The following is a 13780-nucleotide window of genomic DNA, read 5'->3' on the forward strand; positions in this document are numbered from 1 at the left end:
GGACAGAGTCAGGATTCAAATCCAGACTAGTTTTACCCCCAAACCCAAGTTCTTAATCACAATGCTACACTGAGTTTTCTGTATAGAAATAATGTTTTTCTCAATGGGAAAAACAAAGGGAAGCTCATTCTCATTTATAAAATTCAATTTATTCAAGTTATACACCTGTCTAGAAAAACTACAAAGACAGAGTAAGAGGTGCGGTGGTTTCTGCGCAAGGAGGCGGCAGCGGGCTTTCAGCTCCACACTGCCCCCCTCCGCCCCAGGCCAGCCTGGGTACTGCTGCCGCTGACGGCCTGCGACCCGCGGCCGACCGGATTCTGGTTTGGTTCTGTCATTCCTGGCATTGGCACAAGAATTAGAAGGTTGGAAAAAGCAAAGACCTGCTTCTTTTCTCTTCTGGTGGTGGCCTGGCAGTGGCTCCCCCAGCTCGGTGTTGCAAAGCGGGGGAGGGGGGCCAACCCAGGGGCGGCAGCCTCCAGATCTCAGCTAACAGCCCCTTCCCCTCTGCCTCTCTAGCCCAACCCCTCCCCACCCATCTCCCCGTTGCTTTTCAGTCCTTTTAACACCTTTGCAGCCAATTCCTGGCATCCAATCCTTTTCTGCCTGAAATAGCTAGAGTGGTTTCTATTTTTCAGGCTGGCCATTGATATGGTCTGCTGCAAAACTTAGATACATATTTACTAGAATTACATTAAAAATATTGACACTATTCTTATTTATATATGAAGATACAGGATATAAGTAGTTGTTTATCTTGTGGAGGGAGCAAAGTATTTTTTTTTTTTTAAGATTTTATTTATTTATTTGACAGAGAGAGACACAGTGAAAGAGGGAACACAAGCAGGGGGAGTGGGAGAAGGAGAAGCAGGCTTCCCGCTGAGCAGGGAGCCCGATGCGAGGCTCGATCCCAGGACCCTGGGATCATGACCTGAGCTGAAGGCAGACGCTTAATGACTGAGCCACCCAGGCGCCCCAGGAGCAAAGTATTTTTGCATTTAGTTTCCTTCATATGGGGCAAAAGATCAATAGTCTCCACAAGTTATACAGTGACTGGTAAAGAAAAGGTTTATTAATTCAAGACATGAGTTCTTTATGGGATAATCATACTGCTATGAAGCACCTTAGTTGTTATTTGCTGGTTAACATTTGACAAGTTATAATATATCAGTTGTACAATTTTAAAACTGTAATAAATATGATTAGTTAATAGTAGACTCCAGGCTTCCCTTTGTTCTTAAAAAAGGTTGGATGATCCACTATGATCCACTAAGAAACATCTAAATGGGAAGAAACACAGAAGCATTTTTATTAGTGTCATTTAGTTTTTTCAATAGAAAACGGTATGATAAACTATAAAATTGAAGACTTAACTGTATTGCTAAACATCCACATATAAAATTATTTGGCATTTAGACAGATAGGACTAGAGAAAAACAGATACATTTTAAGGGCCACAAATTTGTCTCCTGAATCAATAATCTCCCTTTTAAAAAAAGTAATCTTATGCCATTGAACACAACAGACTGGAAGTGAACAAGGGAAGTTATTAATGAAAGTTAACAAAATGTAGGCTTATTTTAACATGCTTGATCCGGACCAAAGGAGGAGGAAAAAAACCCACAATAATTTAATTAGGTTTACTAAACTACCAAAACATGATCAAAGTAAAAAATTTTAGGGGTGCCTGGCTGGCTCAGTTAGTGGAGCATTCCCGTTGAGAAAAACATTATTTCTATACAGAAATGCTCTCTTGCTCTCTCTGACAAATAAATAAAATTTTTTAAAAAATAAGATTTTTTTTAAAATAAAGATTTTATTTATTTATTTGTCAGAGAGAGACACAACGAGAGAGCACAAGCAAGGGGAGCAGCAGAGGGAGAGGGAGAAGCAGACTCCTCACTGAGCAGGGAGCCCGATGCGGGGCTCGATCCCAGGACCCTGGGATCATGACCTGAGCCGAAGGCAGATGCCTAAGTGACTGTGCCACCCAGGTGCACCCCCTCAAAAATATAATCTTAAAAAAAAATAGAAGTAAAAAATTTTACCTTATATTTAAGTTAAGGATAGGAGTAAGAATAATTTATATGCATATTTTACACATGAAAACATTTGGAAGGATGTATACTAAAATCCTATTAACAGTGAGAGATTTCAAGAGATGAGGGATTGTTTTGTTTTTGGCTCTTACAAAAATTTTTTCTTTTTTTTAAAAAGACTTTACTTATTTGTCAGAGAAAGAGAGCACAAGCAGTGGGAATGGCAGGCAGAGGGAGAAGCAGACTCCCCACTAAGAAAGAAGCCTGAGGCAGGACTTGATCCCAGGACCCTGGGATCACACCTAAGCTGAAGGCAGATGCTTCACCGTCTGAGCCACCCAGGTGTCCCTCAAAAAAATTTTTTTTCTATAGTGAACATATGTTTTTGGTAATTAAAAAGGAGAAGAATTAAAAGCAATTAATGCCCAAGCACAACATTAACCAATGCTTTTTGAAATTTAGCTTTTCATTTGCATCAATATGAAAAATAAGACTTTATGAGGAATTGTAATGCTGGAAAGCACCCAAGAGACCATGTGGTCCAGATCCAAAAACTAGACCCTGCATAGGCTCAGCGACTGGCCCGAGGCCACACTGCCCAGAGAGTAGAGTCATGGCCTCTTGATTTCTTGTCTATGACCCCCTTATACAGAAAGCAAAATACTAAAATATACACACTTACACATAAAAATACATTTATCTCCACAACACCAGAACAAGTTGGTTCAAGGTCAAGACCCTAAATATAAATGGTGTCAGGTTAGAACCCAAGTCACAGTGGGCCGGCTTTACCTTCAGGATTCCACAGGGAATCTGGTGCTGCAGGTTTCCCACAATGCTTTGCATATTCAGTTATAAAGACTGAAGCCTCATCCAAACTATGGAATTGGAAAGAAAAAGAGCATCATGAGGAAATTCTCGGGGCGGGGGGGGGGGGGTGATAAGTATGTTTCCTACCCTGACTGTGGTGATGGCTTCGCTGGGGGATATATATGTCAAGATTTATCAAACTGCATACTTGAAATATGTGTAGCCTATATGTATATATATTGATTATATCTCAAAAAATAATGTTTATAAAGGACAATGTGTAGCTCTGGTTGGATCACAAGTGGTAAATAAGCAGAAGGAAATGCATGGCATGGTAACGAGAAAGGGACGCATCCCAAGTGGCCACCACAGTTAGACTAGATGTGGGGATGGCCCAGGAAAGACTTCCGTCCTGACTGGGCTGCCCTTCCTTAGTACCAGCCATTTCTCCCTTCTCCTTTTCACTTTCCAAATTCATTCCCAACCCTAACCCAAGAAGCTGATTTCCAAACTTGTGGGTGCAGGAAAATTAGACAATCAAGCTTAGCAAAAATTATATTACATAAAAGCCCCCAATTCTCTGAGCAAGTGTCTAAGGAATAAAGCTGTAACTCAGGTTGTAAAGCAGGACTGTGAGGGGCGCCTCGGTGGCTCCGTTGTTAAGCATCTGCCTTCGGCTCAGGTCATGGTCCCAGGGTCCTGGGATCGAGCCCCTGGGATCACAACCCAAGCCGAAGGCAGATGCTTAACGACTGAGCCACCCAGGCACCCCCAAAATAAAGGTAAATTTTAAGGAAATTCTACAGTAAGGTGTTTTTGTTTGTTAATTAACTTACCTTAATTCACTTGCCAGATAGTTTACCAGGTCAGTGATGTTGTTGGTATTCATCATGTGCAATTTCAACACTTGAAAGTATTTTGTCTTCGCCAAAATCCCAAACTCCTTCTTACTTATGATATTATTCAGAATTAGATTTCTAATCTATAGAATAACAGGTATCGTTATATTAAAAATGTGTGAAATTCCAAGGCCTTATTCAATACCCAAAAGTTTCTTACAATCACAAGTTAAATTAGCATTGTGTTGTGACTAAGCCTCTTTTTTAATGAAGTGGGGAAGGGGAGATGTTTTGGCCCATTTTAGCAACAGATTAAATCAATAAGAAGTAATTGCTGTTAAGCACTTTGGAACTTTTTATGAGGAAGATCTGCTTACAACAACAAGCATTTAAGGCTATAAATTTTCCACTGAGTACAGTAGCATATGAGAGGGGTCTCTGCCTTTTAAAAAATTTACTGAAGTTTTAATAAAAGCAAAACAATTTTACATATTGCCAAACGGATAGTAGTTTTCAGCTTAATTTTGATTTGGGGAAAATTATTACCTCTGAGATCAAATTTTTCAGTGAAAAGGAAATGAACTTTGCCTCTTACTTGATGTGAAAATCCTGCCAACTGGCCAGTATTCATATGCTCTTCTAATTGCTGTAAAATGATCTGAGGATTGCATGAGCCCAGAAAATTCTAGAGAAAAAAAAAAAATCAAAAACACAATTAATGGAAAAGTGCTATTACTACTAATTTCTGTTAAATCTGAAAGGTTTTCATTCTTAAATTGGGAATATTTAAGAATTTCTATTATAGGAAAAAAACCACCTCTATCATGTAACAAAAAATTATGGAAATAAGGAAGACATTTTACAAATACCTATTGTAACAGCAAGAGCTGTTTAACAAGCATTTTGTCATTCTAAGTGCCAAAAGGAATCTATTTAAATAATAAAATTTTGAAAAGCATCAATGGATGAGTTTATGAATAGTAAAAAAAAAAAACCAGGGGCGCCTGGGTGGCTCAGTTGGTTAAGCGACTGCCTTCAGCTCAGGTCATGATCCTGGAGTCCTGGGATCGAGTCCCGCATCGGGCTCCCTGCTCGGCGGGGAGTCTGCTTCTCCCTCTCCCTCTCCCCCCTCTCATGCTCTCTCTATCTCATTCTCTCTCTCAAATAAATAAATAAAATCTTAAAAAAAACACAAAAAACAAAAACCCAAAGTCAAAGACAAGCACAGATGGCTGTGAAAAAATGCAATGAATAGACCAAATGACAGATAAAAAAATATGCGTGTTCTTTTATATAGATCTCTATCTACTGGCTTATCTACCTTTGGGGAAATCCCGCAAAACATTCCCAAGTGCTTTGTTCTCTTTGTTCTGTACTGTAAAGGGAATGAGTTATTTTTTAAAAGTTCTGTCCTCAAAATGCTCCTGGCTCCCTTGTGAGACACCCACACACAAAACCCTCTCTCTTAACTCCCACATGCAATCACTAAGTCATGCTGCTCCCTCCAGTTCACTCTCACTGCCACCACCCTGATACAGGGACAAGTGCCCTCCAGCCTCTCCCGCCCGTCCACAGGCTCCAGTGTGATCCACGTCCAGTCAAGTGCAACGGCTTCCCACTCTTCCCTTCTTGCCTCCTCTCTTCTGATCAAACCCATGGACTGTTCCTTCTGAAACAGGGCCTGAGCATTTCACTTTCCTCTTCCAGGAAAACTGATGTTCCCCCACCTCCACCAGATAAAGAACAAGGTCCAAATACCTTTTTTTTTTTTTTTAAAGATTTTATTTATTTATTTATTTGACAGAGAGAGAGAGAGACACACACACAGCGAGAGAGGGAACACAAGCAGGGGGAGTGGGAGAGGGAGAAGCAGGCTCCCCACTGGGCAGGGAGCCCGACATGGGGCTCAATCCCAGGACCCTGGGATCATGACCTGAGCCAAAGGCAGACGCTTAACTGACTGAGGCACCCAGGCGCCTGGTCCAAATCCCTCTTAAGGCATCTCTCAGATAGACCCTGACCTACCTTTCAGGTTTACCTCCTGCTAAACCTGCATACAAACCACCCCCCACTCAGACTGATGTACTCATGCTTTGCAGGTATGGTAAAAAGAAAATGCAACCCTTCTGCAGGGGACATGCAGTATGGGACCTTCTGTTTTGGCAGCCCCAGAGGAATAATTTGCGAAGATACCTTAATTTGCTGATGTCTTTTTTCCGAGTGGGGCATAAGCATTAGACAGGCCAGTGCAAAAGCCGGAAGCTCTAACTGGACATACTGCCTGGCTACTCCAACCATGTCGAGATCATCTGAAACTGGACATCTTCGAGAGAACACATGGATTTGTTAATATTAATTAAATTAAATTAATTTGCTACCTGACTCTGGTTTCAATGACTTTAAGCATTAAAATGCTGGGGCATAACATACACTTAGTAATGAGTAGCTCGAGTCTTTCATGGCATTCTTCGTGGAATAAAATAACCTACCTACTGGAACACAGAGTACTTCTTGCTGCTGTGATTATGTCTGAAAGCCCACACATGCCTAAAGACACATTCTCAGAAGACTCAAAACCTCCAAGACAGCACTGCATGATTTAGGGTAGTCGTAAAAGTACTCTGTACATACATTAAAACTAATTATGGAGAACGCTTACTGACTATCCGTTTACTAGCTGCACTGCATGTGGAAAGTAGACATTGTAAAAATATGAGAGACAGTTTACCTTAAAAACAAGAGGTGTGCTTAACTTCCCAAGAAAAAGGAATTACTTGAAAGACAGGTTTATTAGAAAAGAATTTTATAAGCAATATATATGACTTTTTTGGGGTAGGAAAACAAGTATTTTACTTACTCTAGAACAGCGACGAGACTCTCACAACAATCTGATAACTGACTGGGGCTCAGAGGACAAGACGCTGAAAATAAACAACAATAATGTACACACACACACAGGTATAGAGCTATAAAATGCTACTGTCAGTGTTTCAGGGGAGATAAAAATACCTGAAAATAGGGGTACCTGAACCACACGCTGCCAAGCTTTGCTGAAGTAGGGAACCTGGGGAGATAAGCACATTAGGGGATTCATGCCTGGGGTATCATGAACTCTCTTGGTTTTGCAATCACAGAACTATATGCTTAGAGCTTATGTTCTGAATGCTAAGACCAAAATCATAAATTGGTATCTTCCTGTTTGAGATGGTTAGATTTTAGGATAATTTTCTTTCCTTCCCTTCCTCCCTTCCTTTCTTTTTCTTTCTCTCTTTCTCTCTCTCTTTCTTTCTTTCTTTTTCAAAGTAAACTCTACACCCAACATGGGGCTCAAACTCATGACCCTGAGATCAAGAGTTGCATGCTGTACTGACTGAGCCAGCCAGGCACCCTTGGATAATTTTCTTCATAACTGTATAGTTCAGGATCATATTATACAACCTTGGCTGATACATTATTGTTTCATTTGGGGGGAAAAAAGCGTCAGAATCCAACTCAGAAAAAAAACTTATACTGTCGTGTGCCAGACATTGTGTAAGAGCCACAGGAAAGGGGCAAGCAGACAAGAGAAAGGATTTCATTTTTATTGGTTTGTTTTTAAAGATTTTATTTATTTATTTGACAGCGAGAGGGATAGGAAGAGCAGGAACACAAGCAGGGGGAGAGGGAGAGGGAGAAGCAGGCTTCCTGCTGAGCAGGGAGCCCGATGCAGGGCTCAACCCCAGGACCCCGGGATCATGACCTGAGCCGAAGGCAGTCGCTTAACTGAATGAGCCTCCCAGGCACCCCTCTCGGAGCCATTTTAACGGGACATCAGTTCTATCTGAGGAGCTGGTTGTACATTAGGTACAAAGTAATGTACCCGGCAGCCACAAGGCCATCAAGTGTAAATATTGAATTCTTTTTGTTGTTGTTGTTGTTGCTAAAGATTTATTTGAGAGAGAGAGAGCACAAGTGGGTACAGTGTACATGAGTGGGGGAGAGGCAGAGGGAGAGAGAATCTCAAGCAGACTCCCTGCTGAGTGCAGAGTGTGCCATGAGGCTCGATCCCAGGACCCTGAGATCAAGACCTGAGCCGAAATCAAGTCAACACTTAACTGAGCTATCCGGGTGCCCCGAAGGATTAAATTCTATAAAATTTACTTCAGGAAACTACATACCTGCCATAAAGAATGGATACTAGAGATGGCGGTTAAAACTTTCCTTAGATAAGGAATCTGGGGGGAAAAAAATACAGTTGAGAAAATCACCACAATGGAAAACTTCAACATGAAATACCAGATTCTTAAATTTCCAAAAGAAGTATCAGTAAAATATATCTACCATGAGAACGACCAGGGAAGTTCACTTACTACATCACAAATACCAGAAAAGGTCAGGGAAGCTTCCATTTGTTTCCAGCGAAATTTGTGTCATTTTTGAGTTAGCACTTCCTCTAGCCCAAGACCAAGTTAAGTTTGGCACGAACCCAAAGAGAGTGAATGTTTGCAGTGCACATCTGCTCAGTCACAAGGATCCGTGCAGAATGCTTAAGAGTTGCTGTGCAAAAGCTTTCACACAGACTGCAGTCCAGGGCACGGGGTCTTACCATATTGAAGCCAAGAAGCTTCTGCAAGAGTCCATTCCAAAGCTGCAGGTCATAGATTTTGTACTCCAAACAAAGTTCAGTCACCAATCTGACTGCCTGAAGCAGAAAATAAATTAAAAAAATAATAATAATCATACTGCTTCAAGATACCAGGGAATCAAACCACCTGTGGAGAAGGTAGTGTGGCTACACACAAAATATGCTTATAATCTAGGTGTGTCTATTGCCTAGTTTCAGTGAAGGCCCCCTCTCTCTCTAATGAAAGAAAAAAAGAGACTAAGATTATTCTTTTTCTTTCTTGCTGGCCTGGATTCAAACGGCATCTTGGACTTTCCCTGCTGCCTTCTTTCTACCCAAAAGCAATTTGCCTGTTGGCCCTGTAACCTTCTCACCCTAGGCTCCAACTGCCTCAGAGACTGAATTCCCACAGCAACGAGAAGAGGAGCAACCCCCCCCGGCACAGGGACAGTCTCTTCTCCCCATCTGGATGCGGACACACAGGCCATGGGAAGGGACTACAGAAGTGTCCTCTTGGTGGTGGGGATCAAGCCCTAGGCGTTGAAGGACAGACGTAAGGGGACCCTCCAAATTGCATGTCACCTGGCAGGATAGGGAAGTAGAAATGGTCTCAGAGCAGTAGGCTTGTTCAGGAATGAAGAGTGTCTCTGGTTTCAGGCATTTGAGTGAGTACGCGCATCAGAGAAGATGGCGGACCCACCCTCAGACAGCTCCAAGTACATACCATGGATTCATGGCTGTGGTTTTTCCATAGACCCTTAATCATTCCTTCTTTAGGACTGTTGCAAAATAATTCATATGTGATGGGGATATTCAAAGTCTCAAATGACGCCAGAAAAGTTATGCATTTCAAGTAAGATCTGGAAAACAGAGGCACTGATGGGAATCATTCTTACAGACCACATTTACATTTGAGATAAAAGCCACCATAGGGCAATATTAGGTCTGTTTGTTTTTAAATGTCTATTTTTTAGGCTTCTAAATATATTCACTGAATATAACAGTAGAAAGAAATCAATGTGAACAAGATCAAGAAAACACTCAGTTCCTAAATGCCTCAAAAAACTAGGGAAACAAGATGTTCTCAGAGGCCTATGTCCCTTTGCCAAAATGGCAAGGACATGCAAGGCAGCAGAACTAGGTTTACACGGCTATTCTAATGCACTCTGACAAACTAAGGGGCTTAATGTACACTTCCAAAGAACCAATCTGTTTCCTATTCCTTTTCTTTTCTTTTTAAAGTAAGCTCTACACCCAACTTGGGGCTTGAACGCATGACCCCCAAATCAAGAGTCCCATGCTCTACTGACCGAGCCAGCCAGGAGCCCCATGTTTCCCATTTCTTAACACAATGAAAAAAAATTCTACTTACTTCACTTCTTCTATGGGTTTTTTGAAGAGAGATTCTATAGTTTCTTTGTCGGCCAAATACAGGAGACACTGAAGAGCTCGTGCTCTGTGGGCAAAAGTTAACTGGCGCACACCCAGGGTCTGTAAAACCAAAGCAGATCTGCAGAGACGCACGCACGCTGTGGCTGCCTACGTGAGTTTCAGCTTAGAAACCTCATTTTTTTTTTTTTTGCCCTTAGGGAACCAGTGGTTCTCAAAGTGTGGTTCATGGACCCCTGGCAAGCCTCCCTCAGACTCTTTCAAGTGGGAAAGGGTCAAAACTACTTTCACAATGATTCCAGACGTTCTTTGCCTTGACACTCGCCCTGGTGGGTAAAACCGCTGGGGCCAGTCAGGGTAGGAACAGCTAGCCACTGCCATGGCGTTCTTCACTGCTGAGCAAAGGTGACTTCCACTTACCAAGGTTCTTGGTGGAGCAGTAAAAATTAATTTTATGAAACCTCAACTCATTCTTGAATACATTAACGAGTTCACACCTGAATACATATTCATTAATTAAAATGTATTCGTCAATGTTCTGGGTGACCAAATGGGAAGCACATGTAGAGCACATTGCAGATGGATGGTTTTTCAGGGAGAAGCACGTATATGAGCTGTGAGCTGAACTGGGCACTTTTCACGGAACGCCATTTTTATCTGAAGCAATGACTATCAGATAAACTAATATGCAAGGAAAGATAAAAGGGATGTTCTCCCCCTCTTGCTGTCGAGGACATAGAACCAGCATCTCAAATTTCCCCTCTTTTCTCCTTCTATCCAAGACCCATTTGCCTCCTGGCTCTACACCCTTTCTCTCCCTCCATTCAACTGCCTCAGAATAGTTCCACAGGCAAAAGCCTGAAGGCCAAAGAGGTGGTGTTGCCTTTAGGGAAAAGGGAAAGTTTAGTGTAGCTAAAGTTTAGTGGGGAGGGAGGGAGCATGACTAGAGGGTGCAGCCCGTCCTGCAGGGCCCCTGGTAGTAGGAATGTTGCCTAACCAGGGAGTTAATAACTATGAATGCAGATAACCGTGGGAACTGTCAATAGGTTCAGTTTGCCAAACAGGATGTTGTGGAAGCCAGCACTAAATGGGGCTTGCAGATACTACAATCTGATTATGAAGTAAGATATGCACTACTTTGAATAAGTGAACATTATCTTAATCATCTGTTAATGATATCAAGCATGGTAAAATAGGCAGGAAAAAAATGCTAAGCTGAGATGCAAAGATGAGTTTTGACTCCGTGTCTAGGGCTTACAGTTGTAGCTGATGTTGCAAACACGAACAGCATTCTTGAACTGTAATCAATTGGACGAGACTGAAGGAGATACAGGACTCTGGGAAAAAATATTTTAAATTACATTTAGATTTTTTTTTTTTTTAAAGATTTTATTTATTTATTCATGAGAGACAGAGAGAGAGAGAGAGGCAGAGGGAGAAGCAGGCTCCCAAGGAGCAGAGAGCCTGATGCGGGACTCGATCCCAGGACCCTGGGATCATGACCTGAGCCGAAGGCAGATGCCTAACCATCTGAGCCACCCAGGCGCCCAAATTACATTTAGATTTTAATTTAGTGATAGATTACCCAAACAACAGACCTGTTTTACAGTCCTTAGAAAAAGTCACTAGGCATCCCAAACATGGGCCTGAAGGGTTATGGGTTAAAGGCATTTTTGCTTTTCCCTTTGATGAATGCTTAATTTTTTCTTGAGTTCTAATCATAGCTAAAGATAATAAAAATAATAAATGCTAATCGCCTCTCGGCCTTTTGGCTAAGGTCAAGTGTAATAATAAATGCTAGGCCTCAGTCTTCTCATCTATCAGCTAGTCAATCTGACAATTTAAATTCTATTTAAGGGGCGCCTGGGTGGCTCAGTCATTAAGCGTCTGCCTTAGGCTCAGGTCATGATCCCAGGGTCCTGGGATTGAGCCCCGCATTGGGCTCCCTGCTCAGCAAGGAGCCTGCTTCTCCTTCTCCCTCTGCTGTTCCCCTGCTTGTGTTCTCTCTCGCTGTCAAATAAATAAAATACTTTTTAAAAATAAATAAATTCTATTTAAGAAATTAATACAAACTATAGCTACAAAGTACATTGGACACATGGAAAACTCTGTTTTAATTCACAGGACCTGTTAAGTGTTCAGCCTCTAGACTCAGGCCTGACGGCCCCCTCCACAGGAGAGTAAGATGGACATGGTGGGTCGGGTACAAGGGAGGGAGAGGATGGAACTTTCAGTGGGAAAAGGCAGGAAGTTACAAAATTGGCATGAAGTATCCCTTTGAGATCTCCTTAGGATCACTTCTCGGCCTTTTGGCTAAGATAAAGTGAGATCTCCTTAGGATTTTCATTTTTTCTTCTCTCTCTTTGAATTGTTTCCCTCTAAGACTTTCCATTGTGACTGATTCAGTTGGACGTTGCAGGATGAATCTACCTCTTGCTTAGACAAAGGTGCCCCTGTGTTTGAACGACTAAGCAGGACAAGGTGGGGTCCACAGGAAAGGAGGGACTGGAGGGGGTGGTAAGCCAGCTCTGGCCAAACCAGGAGAAATTCTTCTCTTGGGTTTGCCATTCCCTATCCTCTCTCACTATCAGATCTCCAAGGCTGATGCAGGGCTTCACAAGTTACTTGACCTACTTTTGGTCTAGAGCAGGAATGGCAAAAAGCTGGCATGCATGTCACCACTCCCTCTCCCATGCCTGTGCCAAGCATCATTAATGGATTACCACATCTTTTTTGATCTGGGCCCAGACACAGTTGGCAAGCCATGACCAATCAGATTTAGCACATTACATGAAACCAATGTGCCTTCCTAGGTCTCAGTTTTAGGTTAGAAGGGGAAAGGAATCCTGGTCGCCCATACAGGAACCAGCCCAGCTTACCAGGGTGAGAGAATACATAGGGGTCTGGGGCCAGAGTCCTAGCAAAGAGAGTCCTCCTTTGCTTGAGGTGCTTTCTTTGCTAAAGGTATTCTAGGAACCCTCAACATTAGTAGGGACTCACTGAGGGTTCAGAAATTCTGGATCTTGGTTGTTTCTTATTTATTCCACTGGAGACAGTTGTACATACTCATGGCCATATATCAACGGAATGATTCTGCTCGGAGTCTGAGACTCTGACCCAAGTTACACGAACAAAGTCTTTTCAAAACCAACCTCTGGCAGATTTACTGTAAGATTCTTACTGGGCAATAAGATAAAGGCACATGTAAGTAAAGAAAGAGTACCTTCGTAGTGCTTCATCTTCTTGAAGTTCAAATAATTCTGACGGTTTCTTTGAAAAAGTGAAAAAAGTAAAATAAAAAAACTACAAAGTTTGCTGACTATATAAGCTAATATAATCAAATGAAAAACCCAATATAGAGAATTATGTTTACATAGAAGAAATCAGAGTAAAACCCATCACTTTATGAAAAGATTTTTCCTTTAAAATGTGGTTTCCTCACGTTTATTCAGTCAGTAAATATTTACTGAGCACTTACTATGTGCCAGGCGCAATTCCAGGCACAAGGGTGGCCTGAGTGAATAAAACAAATGTTCCTGTCCTCCTGGTGCTCACAGTCATTGGATAATTTTTAAAAGGAAAGGACTCCATGGATTTTAAAGAGTCGTTCAGTAATTCGGTATATCCAGGGACTTACAAAGCCACGTGCAAGGTGCTAGGTACAGACACAGTTCCTGGCCTCAAGATGCTGTCATTCAGGTCTCCAAATTTACGTAAAAGTTCAAACATGCTGGTTTCTAAGTCAACCAGATTCTACGTGGCCTAGCTATGCTTCTAACCATGTCCAATAAAGCACAGTCCTTGCTCTTCATAAACACTTAATAAATAAAGAAATACTTGTTACAATGAATACCAAGGGATATAAAAACTAATTAAAAATCTAATGTCATTTCAGTTATAGTATTTGTTTATAAATAGGTTTTTTTCGAGCATATCTGCCTAGTTGGATAGAGGAAGTCTCTCTGGTTGAGTTCTGCCTGAAAATGCAGAAGCAGCACAGAAAATTCTGCATTTGGAATGCCGAATCCCAGCATAAATTTAGATGTTAATGACACTATTTCTAAGAAACTGACACTATGTGCCTCCTGATGTGATACACT

General features: G+C 41.8%; 1 protein-coding gene across 7 annotated transcripts in view; it reads right to left on the bottom strand.

Moving 5' to 3' along the window:
* Window positions 1-1057: 1057 nt before the first annotated feature.
* KNTC1 (kinetochore associated 1) overlaps window positions 1058-13780 on the bottom strand; it is a 98546-nt gene continuing 85823 nt past the window's right edge. For all 7 annotated transcript variants that reach the window (XM_064578284.1, XM_064578285.1, XM_064578281.1 and 4 more), the window contains 13 exons: window positions 12904-12950; window positions 10939-11017; window positions 9664-9782; window positions 9016-9151; window positions 8274-8369; window positions 7846-7902; window positions 6698-6752; window positions 6546-6609; window positions 5882-6011; window positions 4284-4373; window positions 3686-3831; window positions 2832-2917; window positions 1058-1280 (listed from right to left, as the gene is read on the bottom strand). In XM_064578284.1, the coding sequence (XP_064434354.1) occupies window positions 1270-1280; window positions 2832-2917; window positions 3686-3831; window positions 4284-4373; window positions 5882-6011; window positions 6546-6609; window positions 6698-6752; window positions 7846-7902; window positions 8274-8369; window positions 9016-9151; window positions 9664-9782; window positions 10939-11017; window positions 12904-12950 (1116 nt within the window). In that variant the 3' untranslated portion in view covers window positions 1058-1269. The remainder of the gene's footprint in view (window positions 1281-2831; window positions 2918-3685; window positions 3832-4283; window positions 4374-5881; window positions 6012-6545; window positions 6610-6697; window positions 6753-7845; window positions 7903-8273; window positions 8370-9015; window positions 9152-9663; window positions 9783-10938; window positions 11018-12903; window positions 12951-13780) is intronic.

The sequence above is a fragment of the Mirounga angustirostris genome, unplaced genomic scaffold, assembly GCF_029215605.1.
Source record: "Mirounga angustirostris isolate CCGP_5_RB_7025 unplaced genomic scaffold, mMirAng1.0.hap1 SCAF_14, whole genome shotgun sequence".
Classification (NCBI taxonomy): domain Eukaryota; kingdom Metazoa; phylum Chordata; class Mammalia; order Carnivora; family Phocidae; genus Mirounga; species Mirounga angustirostris.